Source organism: Apodemus sylvaticus, chromosome 10 (assembly GCF_947179515.1).
Source record: "Apodemus sylvaticus chromosome 10, mApoSyl1.1, whole genome shotgun sequence".
Taxonomy (NCBI): domain Eukaryota; kingdom Metazoa; phylum Chordata; class Mammalia; order Rodentia; family Muridae; genus Apodemus; species Apodemus sylvaticus.
Genome location: NC_067481.1, coordinates 94,259,823 through 94,281,603, shown reverse-complemented (window position 1 = coordinate 94,281,603; position 21,781 = coordinate 94,259,823). Strand labels below are relative to the sequence as shown.

At 43.1% G+C, this 21,781-nt stretch overlaps 1 protein-coding gene across 4 annotated transcripts in view; it reads right to left on the bottom strand.

The window, feature by feature from the left end:
- Positions 1-6,872: 6,872 nt before the first annotated feature.
- Positions 6,873-21,781, bottom strand: part of Cpeb4 (cytoplasmic polyadenylation element binding protein 4) — a 65,350-nt gene continuing 50,441 nt past the window's right edge. For 2 of the 4 annotated variants that reach the window (XM_052196998.1, XM_052196999.1), the window contains 5 exons: positions 20,395-20,484; positions 19,639-19,757; positions 17,409-17,523; positions 14,633-14,814; positions 9,225-13,569 (listed from right to left, as the gene is read on the bottom strand). In XM_052196998.1, coding sequence (XP_052052958.1) covers positions 13,342-13,569; positions 14,633-14,814; positions 17,409-17,523; positions 19,639-19,757; positions 20,395-20,484 — 734 coding nt within the window. In that variant the 3' untranslated portion in view covers positions 9,225-13,341. Of the gene's footprint in view, positions 7,737-9,224; positions 13,570-14,632; positions 14,815-17,408; positions 17,524-19,638; positions 19,758-20,394; positions 20,485-21,781 lie in introns of those variants that run through there. The other 2 variants (XM_052197001.1, XM_052197000.1) reach the window with 2 other exon arrangements.

Genomic DNA, 21,781 nt, shown 5'->3' with positions numbered 1-21,781 from the left:
CTCTGCATGCTTTCTAGTTTCTAGTTTGTGCTTGTGCGCCCTCGCTACACCAGGTTTCTCCTCTCAGAATGTGAATCCCAAGATGGTGGGGACTTTGCTGGGTGACACTCTCTTTTGCAGACTGACAGCTTTAGCTAATAGTCACCAAGTGCAGGCCTTAGACAGGCCAGTCTGGGTATTGAGGATGTGTCGCAGTTCTGGGTTCCACTTTTGCACATCTATTTAAGTACGGACTCAGCCAACTTTGCATCAGGAATACTCAGAAAACACCCTTGTCTGTAGTGAGCTTGTGCAGGCCTTCACCTGGTCGGCACCCCCGCCCCCACCCCACCCCACCTGTCGCCACCCAGGCACACCTCCTTACACGGCATGCACACTGTTGGGTGTGCATCCTTCCAGCAACTGTTCACACTGAGTGTGCTCAGTCACACCACCCAATGGCAACTCACACACACAGCCACAAAACCATAGGCACTCGTGTAGAGACAGGCACACGTGAGCATACAGAGTCGCGAGTTCAAACCCAAGCCTCATCTCAAGAGTAGAGAAGCCACAAGGACAGGAGCTTTCTTTGTCTATATATTCCCTTGCAGTATCTTCAGCTACTAGTTACGGGCAAAATTTTTTTCGGGGGAGGGGAGTGAGGTTGAACAAACTCCCTTTTGTGGACTAAGGCCAACTTCAAATTAAAGTTCTTGGCTGGTCTGCTCATGGAAGGAACCAGCTCTTCCCATGCATGTGTCCTTCCAATCCCAAAGCCAGTGTCAGGAGCAGTTTTCAGCTCAGGAAGCCCACCATAGTCCACCCCGGTGTCTCTAGATCCCTGGGTTCCCAGCTTCATCTCTAAGCTCAGAAAAGTCAAGGAGTTCTCAAGTGGTTGCCCACTTGTCTCTGAGAGATGGGGCAGAACACAGTTCTGCTACTGCCTTAGTTAGCGTTTTGTTGCTGTGAACAGATACCATGACCAGGGCAACTCTTATAAGGACAATATTTAACTGGGACTGGCTTACAGGCTCAGAGTCTCAGTCCATTATCAGCAAGGCAGGAACATGGCAGCATCTAGGCAGGCATGGTGCAGGAGGAGCTGAGTGTTCTACATCTTCATCTGAAGGCTGCTGGCAGAATACTGGCTTCCAGGCAGCTAGGATGAGGGTCTTAAAGCCCACACCCACAGTGACAAACCTACTCCAACAGGGCCACACCTTCTAATAGTGCCACTCCCTAGGCTGAGCATATATAAACCATAATACCTGGTAAGAAATGCAGTCTCAGGTGTAGAGCCCGTGTTTGGGTGCCATCCTCAGGGGCACTTTCTGCACATCAGTCTCAGTCACACACCTCCACCAAGGGCCTGGCAGAATGTTGGAGCCTTGGACTCTCCCCTCAGTGCAGAAATCTCTCCCTGGAAGTTGTGCTAGTAAATTCAGGAAAGGGAACTAAACTCTAGGCCTGTGTCTGTCACTAACAGTACACATCATCTATCAACCCTTCACCATATGCAAGACACACGAGAGACCATGAGCGCACGCACAACGTGACATGTCTTCTCCTCTCCCCTAGAGTAAACCAACATCAGTGATGCAGTGTAACTAGGGCTAGGAGCGGCTGCCCTTCTGAGGGGGGCGTAGAACAGATGAAAGGGGAAGATGGTAAGGGGGTTCCCTTGGTTTGAATGTCTTCTTCAAAACTCTAGTTTAATTTGTCATTGATGTTAAGAGGCGGAATGTGGCCAGGCAAGATGGCTCAGCAGGTAAAGGCAGTTGACTGGGCAAACCTGTTGACTTGCATTTGCTCCCTGGAACCCATGTAAAGGTGACAGGAGATAAGTGACCCAACTCCCCAAAGCTCTCCTCTGACCTACACAGTGTCCTCTACCCCATCCTCTATGTACCTGTCTTAGCTTGTTTTATGTCACCTCGACACAAGCTAGAGTCATGTTAGAAGAGAGATTAGAGCCTCAACTGAGAAAATGTTCCCACCAAATATGCCCTTGGGCTGGTGGATCCGGGTCCTGTCAGGGAGCAGGCTGAGCAAATCAAATCACCAGGAGAGAACCAGAGAGCAGCATCCCTCCATGCCTTCTGTATCAGTTCCTACTTCCAGGTTTGCGCTGTGGATTCCTGCCTCAAATTCCCTGGATGATGGACTGCATATTATAAGATTAAATCAACCTTTTCCTCCCCAAGTCACTGTGGTCATGGTATTTAATCATACCATGGTATTTCATGATATGGAAACTAAGAGAACATTCTTGTCTTCTCATCATGGTACGATACAGTGCTCAGGCCCCTGGCAGATTTATCGAATGTAGACATTGTGAGTGTTCTTAGAATTTCAGACAGCAAGCCAAATGAAATTGTTGTTTATAATTTATCTAGTCTGTGGTACTTTGTGGTACAGCAGAACATGGCCTTAGGGGGCTTCAGACGGTGGTGTGGGGATGAGCGATATCTTAGCTCAGACCTGAAGGCTGTACAGCCAGCTTCGTGTGGCGTTGAAGTCAGGAATGGGTAAAATGGAGATGGGCCGGGGAAAGGCCCTGTACCACCATGGGGACATTGCCTAGAGGAATGGAGAGGCCCATGGAGAGAGGCCCACGGAGAGAGGCCCATGCAGAGTAGCTGGAGTTGTGATCAAGAAGAAATAAGAGAGGAGACCGGGGCTAGCCCTTGAGAGGCAAGAAGGGCACTGAAGGAGGTTTCCTCTTACAACAGTGGGACAGCTTCCCTGCTGTGCAAAGGCAAACCTGAGCTGTGGTCTGCCTGGTCTGCCCTAGCTGCAGGAAGCTGGTGGTGCGGCCGATGCCCTCAGAGATGGGAAGGGACTTGCCTTTTCCAGACAGTTGCTGTTAATAAATGCTAGTGAAAATGGGGTCCTCCAAGTTCCTGGCTAAGGTGCTTTTGTAAACCCTTCAATTCGTTGTCACCTCAACCCAGTGATGCCAAAGCAGGTTGGTCATGTCACTTGGTCAGTCATAGGCAGGCAGCTCAGGGACAGAAACCCGGCCTCACCCAGAGTCATATCCTCAGTGATGCCAGGCTTTGGGGTTTTGCCCAAGTTTGTCTGAATCCCAAATCCAACTGGATACTCCCGTCCTACTGTTCCATCCTTGGTTAATCTTCGTGTAACTCTTACACTCACGGAGCAAAGAGGGAAGAATAAGAATTTGTTATTTCCTTAAAGGCAGTATTGATAGGCTACCCAAGGGGCACAAGTCCACGTTCTGACAGCTTCTACTTATTTCCTACATTTTCCTCCAAAGCCATTTTGGGCTCATCCAAAAACACTCAGGACACTAAAGCCTCAGAACACAGCCCTTCTGGGCTTTGTGTCCAGTTTGTCAGCACAGACTCACACCCTGTGCTGCCCTGCATAGCCCCAAGCAGCAGAAGAAATACTCCTGTTCCTGGAAATGGGTGTATGTGTGGAGAGATGGGGGGAAGGAGAGAGGAGAGACAGGAGATAAGAGAAGGGAAAGAGGGAGGGAAATGGGAAGGGAAGGGAGGGAGGGAGAAAGGAGAGAGGGAGAGGGAGAGAGACTTGAGTAGCTGGCTCTGCATTGCAAAACTTGGCAGCCTGGGGTCTCATTGCTCTCTGTTACCATGGCAACTGCCATGGTCTGCCAGGGATGGGGGCCAGAGGATACACAGGGAAAAAATCAACCTGGGTAAGGGGCATCTGAGTGCTCCTGCCTGCAGCAGTGGCTCTGGGCGCCCCATGCCCTCCCCCAGCACAGGGGCAGGGACTGTGAGAGGAAGGATCACCACAGGAACAACGGAAGTGCTCCTTACTGGTGTAACAAAGGTTGACAGGCCGGATGTGCGGCCTGTAGCAAGGTGTGGCTGTCAGTGCTGCTTCCGCAGGGATGACAGACTCAGACATCCTCCGATCAGGAAACTACATTCTCTAAATGGAGCTCAGAGGAAAGGATACTGAAACGCAGTATGGGTATGAGGAAAGCCAAGGAGGATTCCACTTTCCCTTTTTGCATAGAGACTGCATCTCTGTGGAATTGCACTACCCTGGGCAAGCCGAGAGTGTGATGGAGTGTGGAGGTGGTCTATACCGCATTCGCTGCATGCGCATGCGTGTTCCACTTTCCTCCTCTTCCCACTGTCCTCATTCTCTCTGTTCTCCACCCCAGCCAGCGTCTTTTCCTTCACACCCCTTACCACCTTTACTTAGGGAAGGCTCTGATTCTGACAGACTAAGGTCCCTTATGGGACTACGTCAAAGCCTACGCACATCCTTTGCATGTTTAGAGCTCCAGGCTTTATCCTACTCAGACTGGAACTTTGAGGGACTTGCTCCTGGGGCACGGGGCGTGACCAGCCGCCCCTGAAGGTGTCTTGCTGTAATCCAGAGTCAAATGCTCTAATTGTTCTTTCAGGCTCCACTGCGGCACATCTGTTCAGCAGCAGCTGTTCAGGCCGTGGCACAAATCAAAAGCCTGCGCCGGCTCCAAAGCCCCATTACTCCCCAAATGGCAAATATATACAAAACCAAGATTAGAAATTTCCAAAAGGAATCTATTTGGACCCTGCTGACACTCCAGGGCAGAAGCAAAAACCGACTTGAAAAATTCACAAGGACAGAGTACACAAGTGTACGTGGGTTTCAGAATTAGTTTTGTGATATCACAGAAACTATCTAGAAAAATCAATATATAACATGTGTAAGATGCTTGGTTATGAAGTTTGACAGAAAAAAAGTCAAAGCCTTTCTCCTCAGCGGGATTTTGTTTGAACTAAAAAGTGTCCATGACTTAATATGGTCTATTCTCCCCTCTCTCTCCTCTCTCCCTGTCACCAAGGCACCAGCATCCAGAGATGCACTTAGGTAGGTATCCTTTCTTGGCACCTATGCAATGTTGGTAAATTGAAACATGTCTGAAGCATCTAGGGGGACCTGACTCCCTGGAGTTCCTGTCCTGCTACTGTTAAAGGCACTCTTGCCAAACCAGAGTTTCAGGAGATGATATGCATCATCTCAGCATAACTCCTTGGCAACTGCTTCATAGGTTAGAAATTTACAAAAAGGAGAAGTTACAGCAAGGACTGAAGGAGCTGAAGGAATCCCTTAGGAAGAACAACAATATCAACCAACCAGACCCCCAAAACTCCCAGGGACTAAACCACCAACCAAAGAGTACACAGGGGGCGAGCTGTGGCTCCAGCTGAGTATGTGTCAGAGGATGGCCTTGTCAGACATCACTGGGAGAGAAGCCCTTGGTCCTGTGAAGGCTTGATGACTCAGGGTAGGGGAATGCTAGGGCGCTGAGGCTGGATTGGGTGGGCAGGTGAGAGAGCACCCTCATAGAGGCAGGGGGTGGGGTAGGGGAGAAGAGGTTTGTGGGGGGGGAACCTGCGAAGGGAATAACATTTGGAATGTCAATAAATAAAATAACTAATGAAAAATGTAAAAAAAAGAAAAGAAAAAAGAAATTTACAAAAAGGTGAGATGGGACCTGCAATGTGTGTCTAGTCGAAAGCCCGCTTTGCAGACTGCCTGACCAATCTGGACCTTGTTCACCCTAAATTGAGGGTAACTATAGAACATAGCTTCTTAGAGGCCGGGAAGGTGGAAAGGAGCGAGCTCCAGCAAGGGGCCTGGTGCCTGGGAAGCGTTGCCTAAACACCAGCAGGCGAGCTCCACTCGCGGGTTCAGACGGACGCAGGCAAACATAGGGAATAGTTCAGCAACAAGGGACTCCGCTTGGTGCGAGCTATGCATACACCCCTTTTAATAATGCAGTTGGCAGCCTGGGACCCTCGCCTGCATAGACTATGCACACACCCCTCTCCAAACAATAAACCTAGCAACCTGTTCACAAGCCAGGACCTGGATTGAGCTGTATACCTCCCACCTTGAACAGGGGTGTCCATTCCTCTCCCTACAACCATCGGTTTCTATTCAATTGTACTCTAGTTATGTCCGTGTAGGAGGGCTGATCTGGCATAAACTAGTTTCGAGTGTACACGCGATTAGGACAAATTGCATTCCTTGAGTACATTTTTAGGGGAAAATTCTATTGATCATTATCATATGCTTAATGAATAATTGAAGATACAGATGATTAAGATCAGATGCATTAGAGACCCACAGCCAAACATAGATGGCGCTTAAGGAATCCTGTGGAAGAGGGGCGGAGGAGAATTGGAGGAGCCAAAGGGGTCAAAGACACCACAAGACACAGCCCACAGAATCAACTAAGCAGGGCTCACAGGGACTCAGAGACTGAAGATCAGAGAACCTGTCTAGGCCTGACCTAGGTCTTCTGCAGACACGCTGTGCTTGTGTGGCCTGGTGGTCCTGGGGACTCCCTTCTGTAGGAGCAGGGGCTGTCTCTTTTGCCTGCTTTTGGGACCCTTTGCTCTTACTGGATCGTGTCAACTAGCCTTGATATGAGGGAGTGTGCCCAGCCTTGCCTTGCTTGTTATGCTGTGTTTGGTTGATAGCCCTGGGAGGCCTGCCCTTTTCTGAAGGGAAATGGGAGGAGGAGGGGATCTGGGGAAAAGGGGAGTCACTGGGAGAAAGTGAGGGAGGGGAAAATGGCTGTCAGGAGGATAAATATAAAAAGAAAAACCAACAGATGCATTGTAGAGAGGTGCATGAAAAAAACAGGAAAAATCCTATGACCAAATGCAGTAATCAACACAGGAAAATCACCCTCAATACCCTTAGTAACCAACCTTCCCGTACTCTTAAACCCCATAAAAGCTTCCCAAAATAATTTATGCTCTTGAATACTACTATCACTCATGAGGCCTGTTAATTTTTTAATAAAAATATTTTTACTGAATTTGAGGAACTTGGCACTTTTAAAGAATTCCAAATCTTTCATGAAGAACAAAACAAAATCCAACTTAATTTTTAATATTTGTTTGTTTGTTTGTTTTATTGTTGAGACAGGGTTTCTCTGTGTAGCCCTGCCTGTCCTGGAACTCTCTCTGTAGACCAGGCTGGCCTCAAACTCAAGAGATTGACCTGCCTCTGCCTCCTAGATGCTGGGATTAAAGGCACGTGCTACCACTGCTCAGCCCAATTTTATTTTTTAACCTTCATCCAGTGGCAGTGATGATTCTGAGGACCCCGGGAAAACAATGGGTGCCTGACAGATGAGAATGGAAATGTGGGCTTTACTGTTCCATAGCTGTGGTGTACAACTGCTACACTGTCTGCCTTCCCACAGGATACTTAAATATCCTGTCCAATACCTTCTGAGGGTATAGTCTTACTGACAGGTACAGGTGCTTGGCCACGACTGATTTCTTTTCTGGAGCCAAATCTTTTGGGCACTGTGGAGTCAGGGCTGCTGAGAGACAGGTGATAATTAAGGCTGTTCCACTTTCCCCATCCTGCCCCATGTCACTGTCATCACATGTCACTTTCAACATGAGATGTAGCTTCAGGTGGTCCTCTCATATGAAGTATGCCTCCATTCCCCCAAAGATGAAGGTGTCAGGTCTTTGCTAGATGCTACCTAAAATCATGTGTGCCACCTCACACTTAAGTGACTGATCCCTCCCCATCCCCTTCTTAGCTTTTACGGGTAACTCTCAGATGCCTTGTTGCCTTTGGCGGATTCTAGGGAATCATTTCTAGGTCTTGCTGGTTCTTTTTTCTTCTGTGTTTGATGTCACAGAGGTGTGGGAGAAGAGATGAAAATAATCTCTTTAAAATGGTGACATTTGGTTGATCACACAGATATTTGTATGGCATCAGAGCTCTAGTTCCTGAAATAGAAGGCAGAGGATAAAGCAGGCTCAAGCTTAGATGCCAGCATCTGCGTCCCCAGTTCACCGCCCCAGGCTCCATCTGCCTACATCATCTCTCAGTGATGCCCAATCAGAGACTGCAGCACAAAGCGTGGTTGTTTCGCTGCATCCTGGACTTGATGCTGATGCTCATTTTTAACAAGTTGTCCTTTTGTAATTTGTCACCACACGCAATGACAGTAAGACAAGTTCCCTGACAGTCAGTGGTAACGGCCAATTGGACTAGAGAAAGATTTGGACTTATTTAGAGAAGATTCATGGCATATCAAAACAGAATATTTTCTAATAAGAGATCTGGAATGGTGAGATAAATCCCGAATTCTTGTTTTTTCAAATCTAGCAGTTCCCATTCTCAGAATATGAGGGAAGGGGGAATATGAGAGATTTCTCAGAGGATAACTTTTAAGGAGGCAATATGATCTGTAAGGCAGACAGCATGCCCAGGATGGCACTCAAAGCTGGTGGCTTATGTGGAGGTATGCTTGTGTCTGTGGCAGTTGTAGATGCTGACCCAAGTGGAAGCTAATTCAAATAGCTACAGAGTAGGTTCTCATTTCTAGTCCTCTAAGTAGGGATTAGGGGTGGGATTTAGGAAACTGACTGAGCATGACAGGTTTAGAAGCAAACCTGGAACCTGTCACATATGGGCGGACAATGGAAACAGCTCTGTCACAGCATGACTACTAGGAGCATGGGCTCCCAAGGGCAGTTTCCCTGCAATTCCCAGTGGCTGGTTTCCATGCTGGGAAAACAATTGAGAAGCAAACCATCTCCCAGTCCATTTGTCCCCTGCCTTCCTGTTCTTGGCAATACTCTATCATGGGAACAAAGTGCAGATACCTTATTTCCCAAACAGGATATATGCAGGGTATGCTTTGTTGTTATTTATCATTGAAAACTTAAATGTATCTTAAAATGTAAATATTAACACATTACAATACTAGGTAGTCTGTATGAGACATGGACCAAATAAAAGACAACACATGCAGTTCCTGAGCTATGGGATTGTAACCCCAGAGACCACAACCTGTGACATCAGTCCCTGAAAGAACTGAGAGTCCAAAGGCAAAGGAGACTTGTTTTGAAATCGGAGATGAGGGTCAGTGGTAGAGCACGTGCTTATCACATGGGAGGTGCCGGGTTCAATCTCCAGGAGGGAGAAAGAACGAGTAGGTTGCAGGCTGACATGCCCCACCCCCAGACACCACACACCATACTACAGCATGTGAACTAACAGCAAGGCCAAAGACACTATAGCTGACAGCTCTTACAACTTCCGGAAGCCAGGAATGCCTGCCACAAGCACTCACATGACTAAAGACTCTTTCATACTGATTTGTTCAGCCAGGGCCCAACAGGACAGGACATTCCTAGTGTTTTAAAAATGTTATATTCTCAACGAGGGAGTCTACTTATGCTAAAAAGAAATAAGTATAGTGAAAGAAATCTGAGTTAAAAGTTTTATTCATTCAACATCTCACATTACAAATATTTAAAAATTATATGCATACTGGTATAAATAGTCATTTGCAAACTATTTAATAACATTAATTTTCCACTAGCACTTCAACAAATGAACTCTTTTAAAAAAGGAACTGTGTTATATAACTTAAGAGTAGAACATACAAAAATAGGAACTTAACGTGAAAATGACTTTAATAAAAAAATGAATTACCCTTATTTAAAATGCTAGAATAAATACTACAACCTCCCCATACACAGTAAAAACTATATGGAAATTCAGCCAAGTAGTACAATTAACTGACGCACTTAAATAACGTTCCCTTCTGATAGATAATATGAGCAATACACTGGAAAAATTAGGGATTAGTAAAAACTAGACACCCACTTGCTAAAAGTTTCACTTCCAAAAAAATATAACAAAAATCTGATGAAATTATAAAAACTAATTATACTTTAAATTTTAAAAATATAAAAAATAAAACAGTTGAATACAATATTGTCCCAATTCTTACAATGCTATCAATCACAGTAGCTTTAAAATAAGATAATAAAATAAAGCAAATGACCAAAACCTCTTTTATTCCATTTTTAAAAATAATCTCAAATTTACATTAGTAGAAAGATTGATTTCTGATTCTTTTCTTTAGAAACACCAGCAAGAAAGAGGATTACTCTTAACAGTAGAAAATGACATTTTTTAATGTCTGCAATTAAAAACAAAGAATTACACTGCAAAGATCTTCCAAAGTGTGAGATAAGTATTGCACATAACTGGAGTGAGCTTGCCACAATTCATCACATTCAAGTTTTAAATCACCTTTTAACAGAAGATTCAACTCTTCAAAACAAAAGGGGTGAATTATCAAGTCTTTCCAACAGCACTCTCATAAAATGCTAAGTTCATTCACTGCAAGTTTTATTTTGCATTCTGCAGAGGTCTGTGTATGGAGAAGTAAATATATTATACCAAAGCCAGGGGTCGGGGACGGGGACAGGGTGGGGGTGGGAGGGTCCTTTACATAGAAAATAATCAGAAACACTTTATTTTACATTGCAAAAATAACCATGTAATTACTCTGTAACTACATTGTAAATACATGGCTGGTGCCATGCTAGTGCGCTAGAACTACATGCTTGGTAAATTGAAGTGATACCCTAAAACCTGTAAACTAATTACATGTTAATAATGTTTGAGTTACATGGTAACTCCCAACTACAATCCCATGTAATCTGAAGGACATGTAATCATAAAGTTCAGAGTGATGGATAATCATTGTTTATGCCCTGTAAAGAAGTGGAACCAAATCATCTGTAAACACGCTTGTCACACAATCACAAGTAAATATTAGCAGAATAACAATTTCTTACATTAGTCATGCATACTAACATTACGAACCTGTCCTGTGGCAGGCGATTTTGTTTTATTATATAGAATTTAAAAGAGCAGACATCTCTGAATCAAACATGTAACATCAATTAATTAAGATTAAAAATGATTAAACATTCACCCAAAATGTCTGCATTTTATGAATAATTTAAAAAACTTAGTAAGAAGCTGTAGACAATTTTGTTATTTTAAATTTCTACCCTATGGTTATGCATTTAATTTAATTTTATTTTTTTAGGAACTACAGTGTTATCTTGTCATTTTCATGCGAATTGTTTTCATTAATTTGTGACTTTACATAGACTATTTCTTAAATTCTAGGAGCACCAGTAGCTGGTGCTGGGGAGGGATGGTTAAGCGACATGCTTTCTCTTCTCTGCAGACTCTAAAATAGCATTGCCAGTGCACGACATTCATAATTGAAAATGTATGCAGAGCACTGAAATGTATAAAAAGCAGAATATAAGAAAATAAAATTTATTAAAATTATTTATATTAAAAAATGAAGTATATGAAGATCTCTCAGTAATAAAAGTACAAAAAGCTACTCTTTGCAATATGAAAAATTGAGGTATTGCATAAAGAGATATCCCGTCAGTGAAAAGTGTGCCTAAAAATGTTCACTGTTGGAAAAACAAGGTCTACAAAAGTAGTGCATAACAAATGTCCATCATGTGCGTGACAACAGAAGTCAGCTACAGACACTGTACCGGAATTCAGCAGGCCGTGGACAAAGGGAAAAGTATTACTCAAAGCTAGTTCTCAAGCAGTGTTATTTCTGGTTAACTCATCACACCTGTTTACTGAGTAGGACCAGCACGAGAGCCACCCCAAGCCACCTACAAGCATTAAAGGAAGAAAAAGAGGCAAATGGACATTCCAATTAGAATCATGTAGTTCAGGAGAAAAGAAAAACCGTCCCTGACCAGCTACATGCGAGACAGCACCCTCCCCCACACAGCTGCTCCACTGTGCTGTTAGCAGGGGATTCTCTGACAGTGGCTCCCTCTTCCTGTTGGACGTTCAGACAGCAAGTGCCTCCATTTTGACCTTTGGAACTTAACAGGTGTAGTTCATTAAAGCCTGTGTTAAAAATAAAGGGCTGCTTTCCCTACAGACAGCAGAGGGGTCACCAGGCAGGCGGTGACAGCACTGCAGGCAAGTCTTTGGTTCTGAAGGATCCAGGATGGTACTGTTAGGCAGCACAGCCAGCAAGACTGCACTTAGCCTGTTGCTGTTGATGCTTTGCACACTGATAGTAATCCTCTGAACTACGGTAGGCATTTAATAAGAGAATGTCAATCAAACCAAAAGTTACTTCCATGACCAGGGCTTCAAGAGACTATTTCAAATTTACCCCCGAAGCAGACTGTTCAAAACATAAGAACATCTTTCAAAGCTAGGGTTGTATTTATAATAAAGCATGCATTACTTGATGAAGTTGGCACTTCAAACACTATGTCCCATGCTAAGTTCGGAAAGTGTATGTTATTGTACCTTATAGGAAGAGTAAGATAAACATACGGACTTTTGCACAGATTTACACAATTACTTAGTTCAACAGTGCAAAACACTTTGCAACTACTTGACTTTTTTTTTAACCTTCCCCCCCCCAACGTTTTCTATGTTACAACTAAATTACAGGATTCCAAAGTAACTTCAAATGGAAAACAAGGCCAATGGGCAGCCAATCGCATGTTTTTAATCTTCCAGTTTTGGCTACAAGTGTAGTGTAACACAAAGTCAAAAACGATATTCTTGAGGTATGTCTAGATATGTTGTTTTTAATGTCAAAATGGAGAGCAAAGGCTGACACCTGATGACTGTTAGTAAATTAGGATATAGAGTTTATATATAACAACAAAAATAAAATTTATGTATTTGTTCTTCTGTTTTCCCACCAGACATCATTAATTCTAGCTTTGGTAGGTTTCCTGGGGCTGTGATTAGGAAGTCAGTTAAATAAATAAGCGCACTCCCCTCAGTAGTAAGGTCACCCAATTCTTACATTCGGAATTTTAAGAATTACTTTAAAGAAAACCAACTCAGCTCCGCCTACTTTATTTTCTGATGTATGAAGGCATCTGAGGCGCGACCAAGCCGCACTCAGCCTCAAAGGTCTCATGGCTCCGCTGCTCAATCTTGCTCGTGCATTTGCTTGCTCTGATATACTCTGTCCTGTTAATAACTGTTAACTTCCTCCATTGCTGTTAAAGAATAAAAGGTGATAGAAAAGAGAGAGATAAGGAATGAAAGAAAAGACAAGACATGGCAAGAGCACTTCCTGGGGAGACTGTGTCAGAACAGACAATAGTGTTACTGTTGGTGATTATCTCAATAAAGTTTTCTTATATGTTATATCATTACCAGCAACTAAAACCCCAAAATATTGTCTCATTTCTCTGTTAATATTTCTCTCCTCTAAGAAAATGCTACAGCAAGTTTGGATCCTCTTGGCCTCCAGCAAGACAAGAGAATTAAAACTTGCATGCAACATAATGGCAATGTGAAATGGAGCTGAACACACTGTTTGCAGTGACACCAGAGTCTACAAAATACCTATGTTGTAGGTTGTTCTTTTCATTCTATGACTGTTAGTTACACACTGCTGTGCAGGGCATGCCAGCGTGAAGAGGCTGAGGAAGAGTCGGAATTAACAGAAGAGGACACTTCTTCTGAGGCCTGCAAATGAGCTCTGGAGTCGTTCACTCTTCAGTTCCAGCGGAATGAAATATGCCGAGGGCGGTCGCCACCTTCCTTCACCAGGGGCTTGTGGAACTCTCTGCCAGCACGAGAGTGAATAGCAGCCCAGCAATATTCACAGTAATACTGCAGACAGGTAACATTAGCACAGAAAAATGGAGCAAATTTCCCCCCACAACGGGCCCCTTGACATTCATCACACAGCTGGTCATCCAAGACATATGGCTTAACCTCCACCTGCACGGAGAGAGAAACAGGGAGTCGGCATCCGCAACCATGCTCAAGTACACTCTGTGCTGTGCTTCTGCCTCCCAGTGCCGAGGGCCACAGGAAGGAGCAGTGATGCACTTACTGCAATGAAGAGCGCCCATTTTAAATAGCTTTTCATCAGATATCTATACTGCTTATCATGTTAAAGCTTCAAACAAACAAACAAAAAAAACAAAAGAAGAATTTTATCAAAAACTATCATTACTGAAATTATAATGTAAACAAAACCATCTAAGCACTTTCACCTCTCACACAATGTGTGCTGCAAGGTTCAGTGGGCAAGAAGATGCCCGCTTTCTGCCTCGCAGCCTTCTGAGTGGCTGCTGAGCCTGGCTGGTGGCTTAAGTGCCTCTATCTGGGGTTGCAAGCACGAAGCTGGAGTCGGGTACAGCATGATGGGGCTCACTTTGTTCTTTGTCAGAGCAGTTTACGTGAATCTAAAAGTGAGAGGTGACCTTACAGAACTGGGCCTGTACCAGTGCTCAACAGGCCAGCGGCCATCTGAGCCTTTCATGCATTAAAATGACCTGGTCACTACTTCACCAACTACAAAAGATTGGCGATGCTGGGTCTTGGGAGACTCCTGGAAGAAACCTCCTAGGACTTTAAGTACCACACCGCAGAGGATCTGTAGAGAGGCTGAACACTGACCCAGGGATATTTCACTGTGGAGAACCAAAAGTAAGCATTTCTAATGATGTCCCCCGGCTCCGAAATGTGCATTGACAGGGATGTGTGAATGAAGAGCAGGCAGGCATGTGACTGTGCAATCCTGCCCATGTCACTTGTAGTTATAACATGAGAATGACCAGATACTGAGTACACAGGACCTGAAACAGTGACTATAAAACACCACTGAATATGTTTCTAGCTCAGACTGAGAACAGCACAATAAAAACAAATTAAAGACGACTGCGGAGTATAGTGCACTGCTGGCTGCAGTCCCAGTCCCAAGGGAAGTGCCAGTGTACATGAAACACAGGTCTTACATTAGATGGTACACCATTTCTAGACCTCTCCGAACACATACCCGTTTATCTATCTCTCCATGCTGCAGCTGAACAAAGCGGGCACTGATAGCAGCTATGTAACTCTGTTGATTAGAAAATGCGACTCGTCCAGCTCCTTTTGGGTATTTGAGCTCTGGGTCAGTATCGATTCCAGCATAGCAGACACCTCCGTACAGCCGATCCATTATCATCGCAAGCTCCACTAAAAAAGAAAGGAGCGAGACACTTACAATCAGGAAAACTCATCTGGCCCACCTAATGTTTCACCAAAAAAGTTTATGTGACCTCTGAGTATTGTATCATTATAGTCATTATTAAAATCCAAATCATTATTATAATAACTATTATAATAACTTTTCTGCTAGGTGACTGTTTAACTGTGAGCTGGCTGGTTTAGAGTATGCTTTAATTTTCACAACCCATGAAATAGGTAGTAATTTTCTGAGAAAACTGAGGCTCCAAGATGAATGGTCTATTCAAGTGGCAGGGACAGGCCTGGAACCTAGGTTTGTCTTCTTTGGCCTCACTGCTGTCACAGCTGTACTTGTTAGCAGGGTATTGACTCCTATAATTTGAATATTATAAAGTTAACTGGTAGATTCTCTGGAAGCCCTCTGCCCTTCCTCACCATCAAAGCCTGCACCCTTTGTTTACATATAGCTATTCACTAGCACATCTTGCATTGGCTGCTCTTTCAGAGGATCTGTGTTTGGTTCCCAGTACCCACATGGCAACTCACAACTGTCCAGTCTAAGGGGACCCAAAGCCCTCTTCTGGCCTCTAGGGCTGCTATATACACACTGCACACACATGATGCACAGACATACATGTAAGCAAAACATTCGTATGCATGAGATAAAAATTAACAAAATCTTGAAAAAAGAAATTTCAGCATAGTATCTTGCATGGGTGGATAACACTTCTGCCAGAAGATAATGAGTAATAAATGAAAATCTCAGTGTCAGGCTTGGTAAACCTATGAGTTACTGATAGGGTATGAGTGATACCCTAGAGGTCCATTAAACAATACAGACCATCATCACTGCTCTTGAGTTGGCCACCATAATTACAGAGTAAACTTTATTGCTGAAGAGACAACATACTGGCTAGTTCTCATAGTACTAGAAGATGCTATGAAGGCTTATGGGGAAAAAAGCCATCAATGGTATCACATAGTAGTGAACCTTGGATGCTACTGTACTAACTTATCAGATAGCATGTGCTCACTGGTGCTCAGTAGTAGCACCCGGGTATGGGGTAAACAACTGCTTTTGGATTGGATTTTGATGCCTTTTTCATAGGAAGGAATTCCCTTGGTACTGTAAGCCTGGGCAAAAGCCTAAGTTTATTTCCTTTTTTTTTTTTTTTTTTTTTTTTTTTTTGCTTTGTTTTGTTTTGGTTTTTTGAGACAGGGTCTCTTTGTGTAGCCCTGGCTGTCCTGGAACTCACTCTGTAGACCAGGCTGGCCTTGAACTTAGAAATCCGCCTGTCTCTGCCTCCCAAGTGCTGGGATCAGAGGCGTGTGCCACCACTGCCCGGTTCTAAGTTTATTTCTTTACTTGACTAGTGTTGCCCTCAACCTAGCCAGAGACACTTGGCTCTGAGGTGGGTATTAGTCAAGGCAGAGACCTCTAACTAGTTACAGAAGGAAGAACAAGTGACTATTGAGTGCTTAGTCCTAAATGGGACACCTAATAATCTGTCCCCACAAGTCTCAGGGAACATCCTGAGGAGGGGACAGAAAGAATCTAAGAGCATATGGGGAAGGGCACGGGCAATACCGTCTCCTGGGCATGACATGGCCCATGAGCTCACTCGTGAACTCCCTGCAGCTGTGGTCACCTGCATATAATTGAGCCCACAAGACCAGCAGATTCTATCAGCAGCACCAAGCAGACTCCATGGGTGACAAAAAATGAAAAAAAGAAAAAAAAAGAAAAAGGAAAAGAACGGGCAGAAAGTGAGGAGGGGGATGTGGTGGCGGTGCCTGGGGGAAGCTGGGTGGGTTTGATTAAGAGCCATTGTTTACATTTGTGAAATTGTAGAAAATAAATAAGACACTATTTTAAAAACTTGAAATAGTGAATGTATCTTCTCCATGAAATGTTAAAACATAAAACTTTATTTTAATTTATACTCTTAAACCTCAAGTTATTTGAGTCAGTTGGGATGTAATTCCTTTGTAGTTATTATTCTAAAACCATGTGGGACTGCAGTTCTATTAGGAACTCAGTAAACAGCGGTTGAGAAATTAAGGACACGGGGAAGAGTCCCTGCACATCTCAGCACACAAAGGGCTTTGGATTTCCTGTAACAGTAACATGATCAGGGTTGCAGTCCTTCACATAGGCACTCTGCATCAGTCATTTCATTTCATCTACAACTCTATAGAGTTATGCACTTTTGATTCCATTTAACAGGTGAGAAAACTGAGGATTAGGAAGTTTGTATCATTTGTCCAAGGCTACTCAGCTATTGCTAGAAAACAGCACACTCATTCTAACCCAGACACTCAGACACCAGAGTGCTCTTGCGCTCCCTCTCCCTCCCTCCTTCCTTTCCTCCCTCCCTCCCTCTCTCCCTCCCTCCCTCCCTTCCTCCTTCCCTCCTTCTCTCTCCCTCCCTCTCTCTCCCTCTCTCCCTCTCTTTCTCTCTCTCTCTCTCTCTCTCTCTCTCTCTCTGGCACTCTCTCCCCCCCCCTCTCTCACATTAACTCAGAGCTCATGGCATTTTCCTGCTGAGGGTCTTTACAGCTCATATGCTAAAGATACAGGGACTGTGTCGGTTTAACTCTACCAGCTCTTAATGGTCGAGGAACGCCACCAACAAATATTGTTTTCCGCGGGTCAAGTGGCTGTGAGCCATCCATCACAAAGTCACTGTCACTGAGATTCCAGGGCCGGATCTGCACCTACAGAGTGTGAAAAACCAAAATGCTCACATCAAGAAAAGCTCAAAATTGTTACAGAGCATTTTACAATATCCCTATCATATCATAGATCAATAGAGCTTTAAGACCTAAAGGCTTAGAAATAGCTTTCCCTGCCTTTCATCTCATAGTAAGAATATCCCATGAAGTCTTTACTTACTATAAGCCAAATCCTTAACACATCAAACATCCTTAATTACCTACAAGTTAATTATCTGTTTTTCAGGTTACCTAGCCTTACAGGATCTATATAATTTAAATTTAAATAAAATAGGACGCAGCATATTTCTAGGCAATTCATACTTATAATGAATTTATTACATTGTTTCAAAACTATTTCTAAGTAAAATATTGCTAATATTTGCAAAGAATTTTAAAAGATTCATTTATTTTTATTTATTTGGGTGCTGGAAACTGAATCCAGGTCCTTTGCAAGGGCAGCAAGTGCTCTTAAGCACTGAGCAGTATTATGCTGATAAACCCATTAGTGTCCATTAGCCTAATCAAGAATAATAAACCAGGCCTGGTGGTGCCAGCTTACACATTCTCTGGACCAGTTTGACTTCTTCAGGTATTGTAAGTGTGTGGTTATCTTACCATCAAGTTTCTGTGGGTAGCCAACAACAAATGACAATAGCCTGTATTAGTTTAGAGGTCTCTGAGGCCCCAACTAACAACTCAAATGGGTGGGTAGGAGATTATCCCATACCTGGCATTGGGCTTTTGTCAGATAACCTATGGCTTCAGGTAGGAGCACTGTCCCTCTGTGTACTGTAGCTCTAACTCCCTCCTTCTCACTATGTCTGTCACATATATATGTCTATAGAATAGTTTAAAAACGATTTCAAAGTAAAAATATTGCTAATATTTGCAAAAATTTTTTTAAAGTTTCACTTAAATGTTTTAATTTATTTTATGTCTTAAAAATAATTTAGTAAATTCATTTTAATTTTAAAAATGTATTTAAAGATTTATTTCCATACGCTTCTAAATGGTTTTTCAAACACCTTCAGTGTTAGCCAATTCCAGCCCCTCTTCTCTGCCCACCTTCTTCTGCAGTTATACCTTCCCACTTAGAGCCTAGAAGGTACTCTGTAGGCTGCTGGGGAAGAAAGTGTCAACAGTCTTACCTAGCTGTGACCCTGTGAGCTACAATAACAGCTAGCCTGGCAGATTTGCCCATTGGTACAATAGTGGCATAAGTATTACGGCTTTCTATTGGACTTATGGCCCATTTTATGTCTGGTCCCATTACCTGGGCCAATCTGGTTAGGCCATTGGCTATAAGAGACAACCTACTATTATTTTGCTCAAGGTATATAGTATTAACCTCCCTTCTAAATATCTATCCTTACACCCGTAGATGAAGCATATCTCACTGCTCATTAGAGCAGCATCTTTATGCAGTAGATGGTGGCTTAATACAGAGACTCACAATTGTTCAAAGTGCCGTGAGTATGTGACTGTGAAGTGTTCAGGTAATGGGACATCTGTCTCACACGTCCTTACCCCAAAAGGTTCAGGAAGCGGGAGTGGAAAGACTGAAAGAGCTGAGTTTGAAGAGGATGCTGAAAAATAGTGTCTTCACCCATTCATAGAGGCTGTGGTTGCCTGCACAAGATCAAGCCAGCCACCGCTGCAATATAGGTAAAGAGATGCTCACAGAGCCCCATCCCTAATGCTTTTGGTAGGTGTTGGCTACTTGGGGAGGGACAGTCAGTTTTTCAGTAGCATGGCTCATTGTTGGTTGGCCATGCTCTAGAGGATGGCTCTGCACCCATGCACACATACACAGACAGCACTAGTTAGACTCAGTAAGTTACTAGAAGGAGGAGAAGAAGAGGAGGATGAAGAGGGGGAGAAAGAGGAAGAGATAATGTAGTTGGGGTAAAGATGTCGTAGAAGGATGTTTTCTAAAAGCTGGAGGCAGTGTTGGTATACTTTGTATTCATGTATGAAACTACCAAAGAATACATAAAACCTGCTGTAGTCAAATTTCAAGCATACAAGTTGAAGTAGAAATCATAAGAAGTTTTCACACAAAGCAGGTGAGTGGAGGCATACACAAAGGACAATTTTATGCTGAACTATACTCACTGGTTTATCCTTGATGGTTGGACTTGATACACACAGGTAGAGTTTTCCATCTTCTTCAATACATGCATCAATGAGAGCCTGGACAGAACTTTCATCTTGAAACAGCAGGAATGCATAGCCTGGGAAGGAAGAAACATAATACAAGACTTAAATGCTTTCCTGACTTTGTCATATGTAGGATAAAATGCTTAGACTAAAATTAAGGAAGAAAAAAAGAATGAAAATATGAAAAAATGAAGACAACATTCCTACTAAAAGTCTGAACACATCAGTACCTCATTTGAGTAATCTTTAGTAGAATATAATTTTTAGTAGAATCTTGGGAGGTCACAGAAACTCTCTCTCTCTCTGTATGTGTGTGTGTGTGTGTGTGTGTGTGTGTGTGTGTGTGTGTGAGGGAGTGAGGGGGGGGGCGGGGAGAGGGGAAGAGAGAGGCATGAAGGCCAAGGGCTAACTTTCAGGAGCTGGTTCTCCTTATTCACCATGTGTGTCCATGAGGACAGAACTCTGGTTGTCAGGTATGGCAAAAGTACTGATCCTTCTTACCTGCTCTACTTGGTAGTAACTGGAAACATCTTGTAACGTGTAATTAAATTGAATTAAAGGTATATTAGATAAAAAATTTAAAAACACACTTAGAAAAATATAAATTTAACAACAAAAACTTTTAAAGTAAAAGTAAACATTTATGAAAATGCTCCAAATTAGACAATCTGAGAATAAAATGTACTTTAATATTGGAATCTCAAGAATTACCTTTTGGTGGAAAATAAGATTTGCTTTCTGCTTTATGAGGCCAATCTACAATCAAAGGGCCAAAGCGACGGAAACTAGCTGTGATCTCATCTAATGAAAAACAACACAAAAAGTAGTATTAGTTTTAGATGTTTTTTATAATATAAAATGACTTTACTGTAATGTAGTCATAAATAAAAATATCCTGCAGCTAGAATAATGTGAACAATCAAAGAAGTATGTGCCCAGTCAGTCCCAGAGTCCACTGAGTGTTTCAGTGAGTGCCTAAGCTGTCAGAACACACATGCTGGGCTGCAGGGCTGCACTTGGAGCCTCACGTTCTCACTGTCAATCTCAATTTATATACTTATTCAGCACAAAAAAGAGAACAATGACAGATAAAACCAGAACACAATTAACTTTCTATCTCTTGTCATGACTCATGCTCCTCCTTCCTCTGCACCTCATTCCTACCCTTTCATGTTCTCCCTTTTGATAAAAATCTACCTCCAACAATAGCACGAAGAGCTCCGGCATTACTTCATGTACCCCTCACACTCAGGACTTGGCACATCTGCCTTCAACACCTTCCTCTTTCTCTTTCTCCCTCTAGTTAGATACATATATGAATCAATTTATCCATCCACAATCTTTTACTGACATTATGCTTTATAATTTCCAAATGCTACCATTGCTATCAGCTCAGAGCAAGGTTGCTTTTTTTATAACTCTATATGTAGCTTCCATACTCAAGAAATCAATATTGATTCAATTATTCTCCAGTGCTGAGGCTCAGCTCGATAAAGGATGAGTGCCACTTCCCTGAAGTGCTAGCCCTTCTTAGCTCTACACAGTCATTCTAGACAGCAGTGATTCTCAACCTGGGGCCTCGGCCCCTCTGAGGGTGAAACAGTCCTTTCACAGGAGTCACCTAAGACCATCTGCATATTAGATATTTATATTACATAACAGTAGCAAATTTACAGTTATGAAGCAGCAATGAAGATAATTTTATGATACCACAACATGAAGAAATGTATTAAGGAATCACAGCATTAGGAAAGTTGAGACCATTGTTCTATGGTATACTGCTGTAGACTAAATGTACACTTAATCTTTACATCTTTATGCTAATCAGATCCCCAATGTGAGAGAATTTAGAGGAGGAGCCTTAGGTAGTGGACTGGGTTATGGAGCAGAAGCCCCATTAAGGGTATCAGTTCAGCATATTTATCCATATAAGAGGCCCCAGAGAACTCCTTTGCCACTTCTCATATGGACTTACAATGATGGCTATTATCAAAAACTTGATCAGGCAAGGAGCTGCCTAATGCTTTGACCTTGAGCTTCCCAACCTCGAGAACTATGAAAAGTCCCTGGTGTTGATAAGCAATCTGGTCTATGGCAT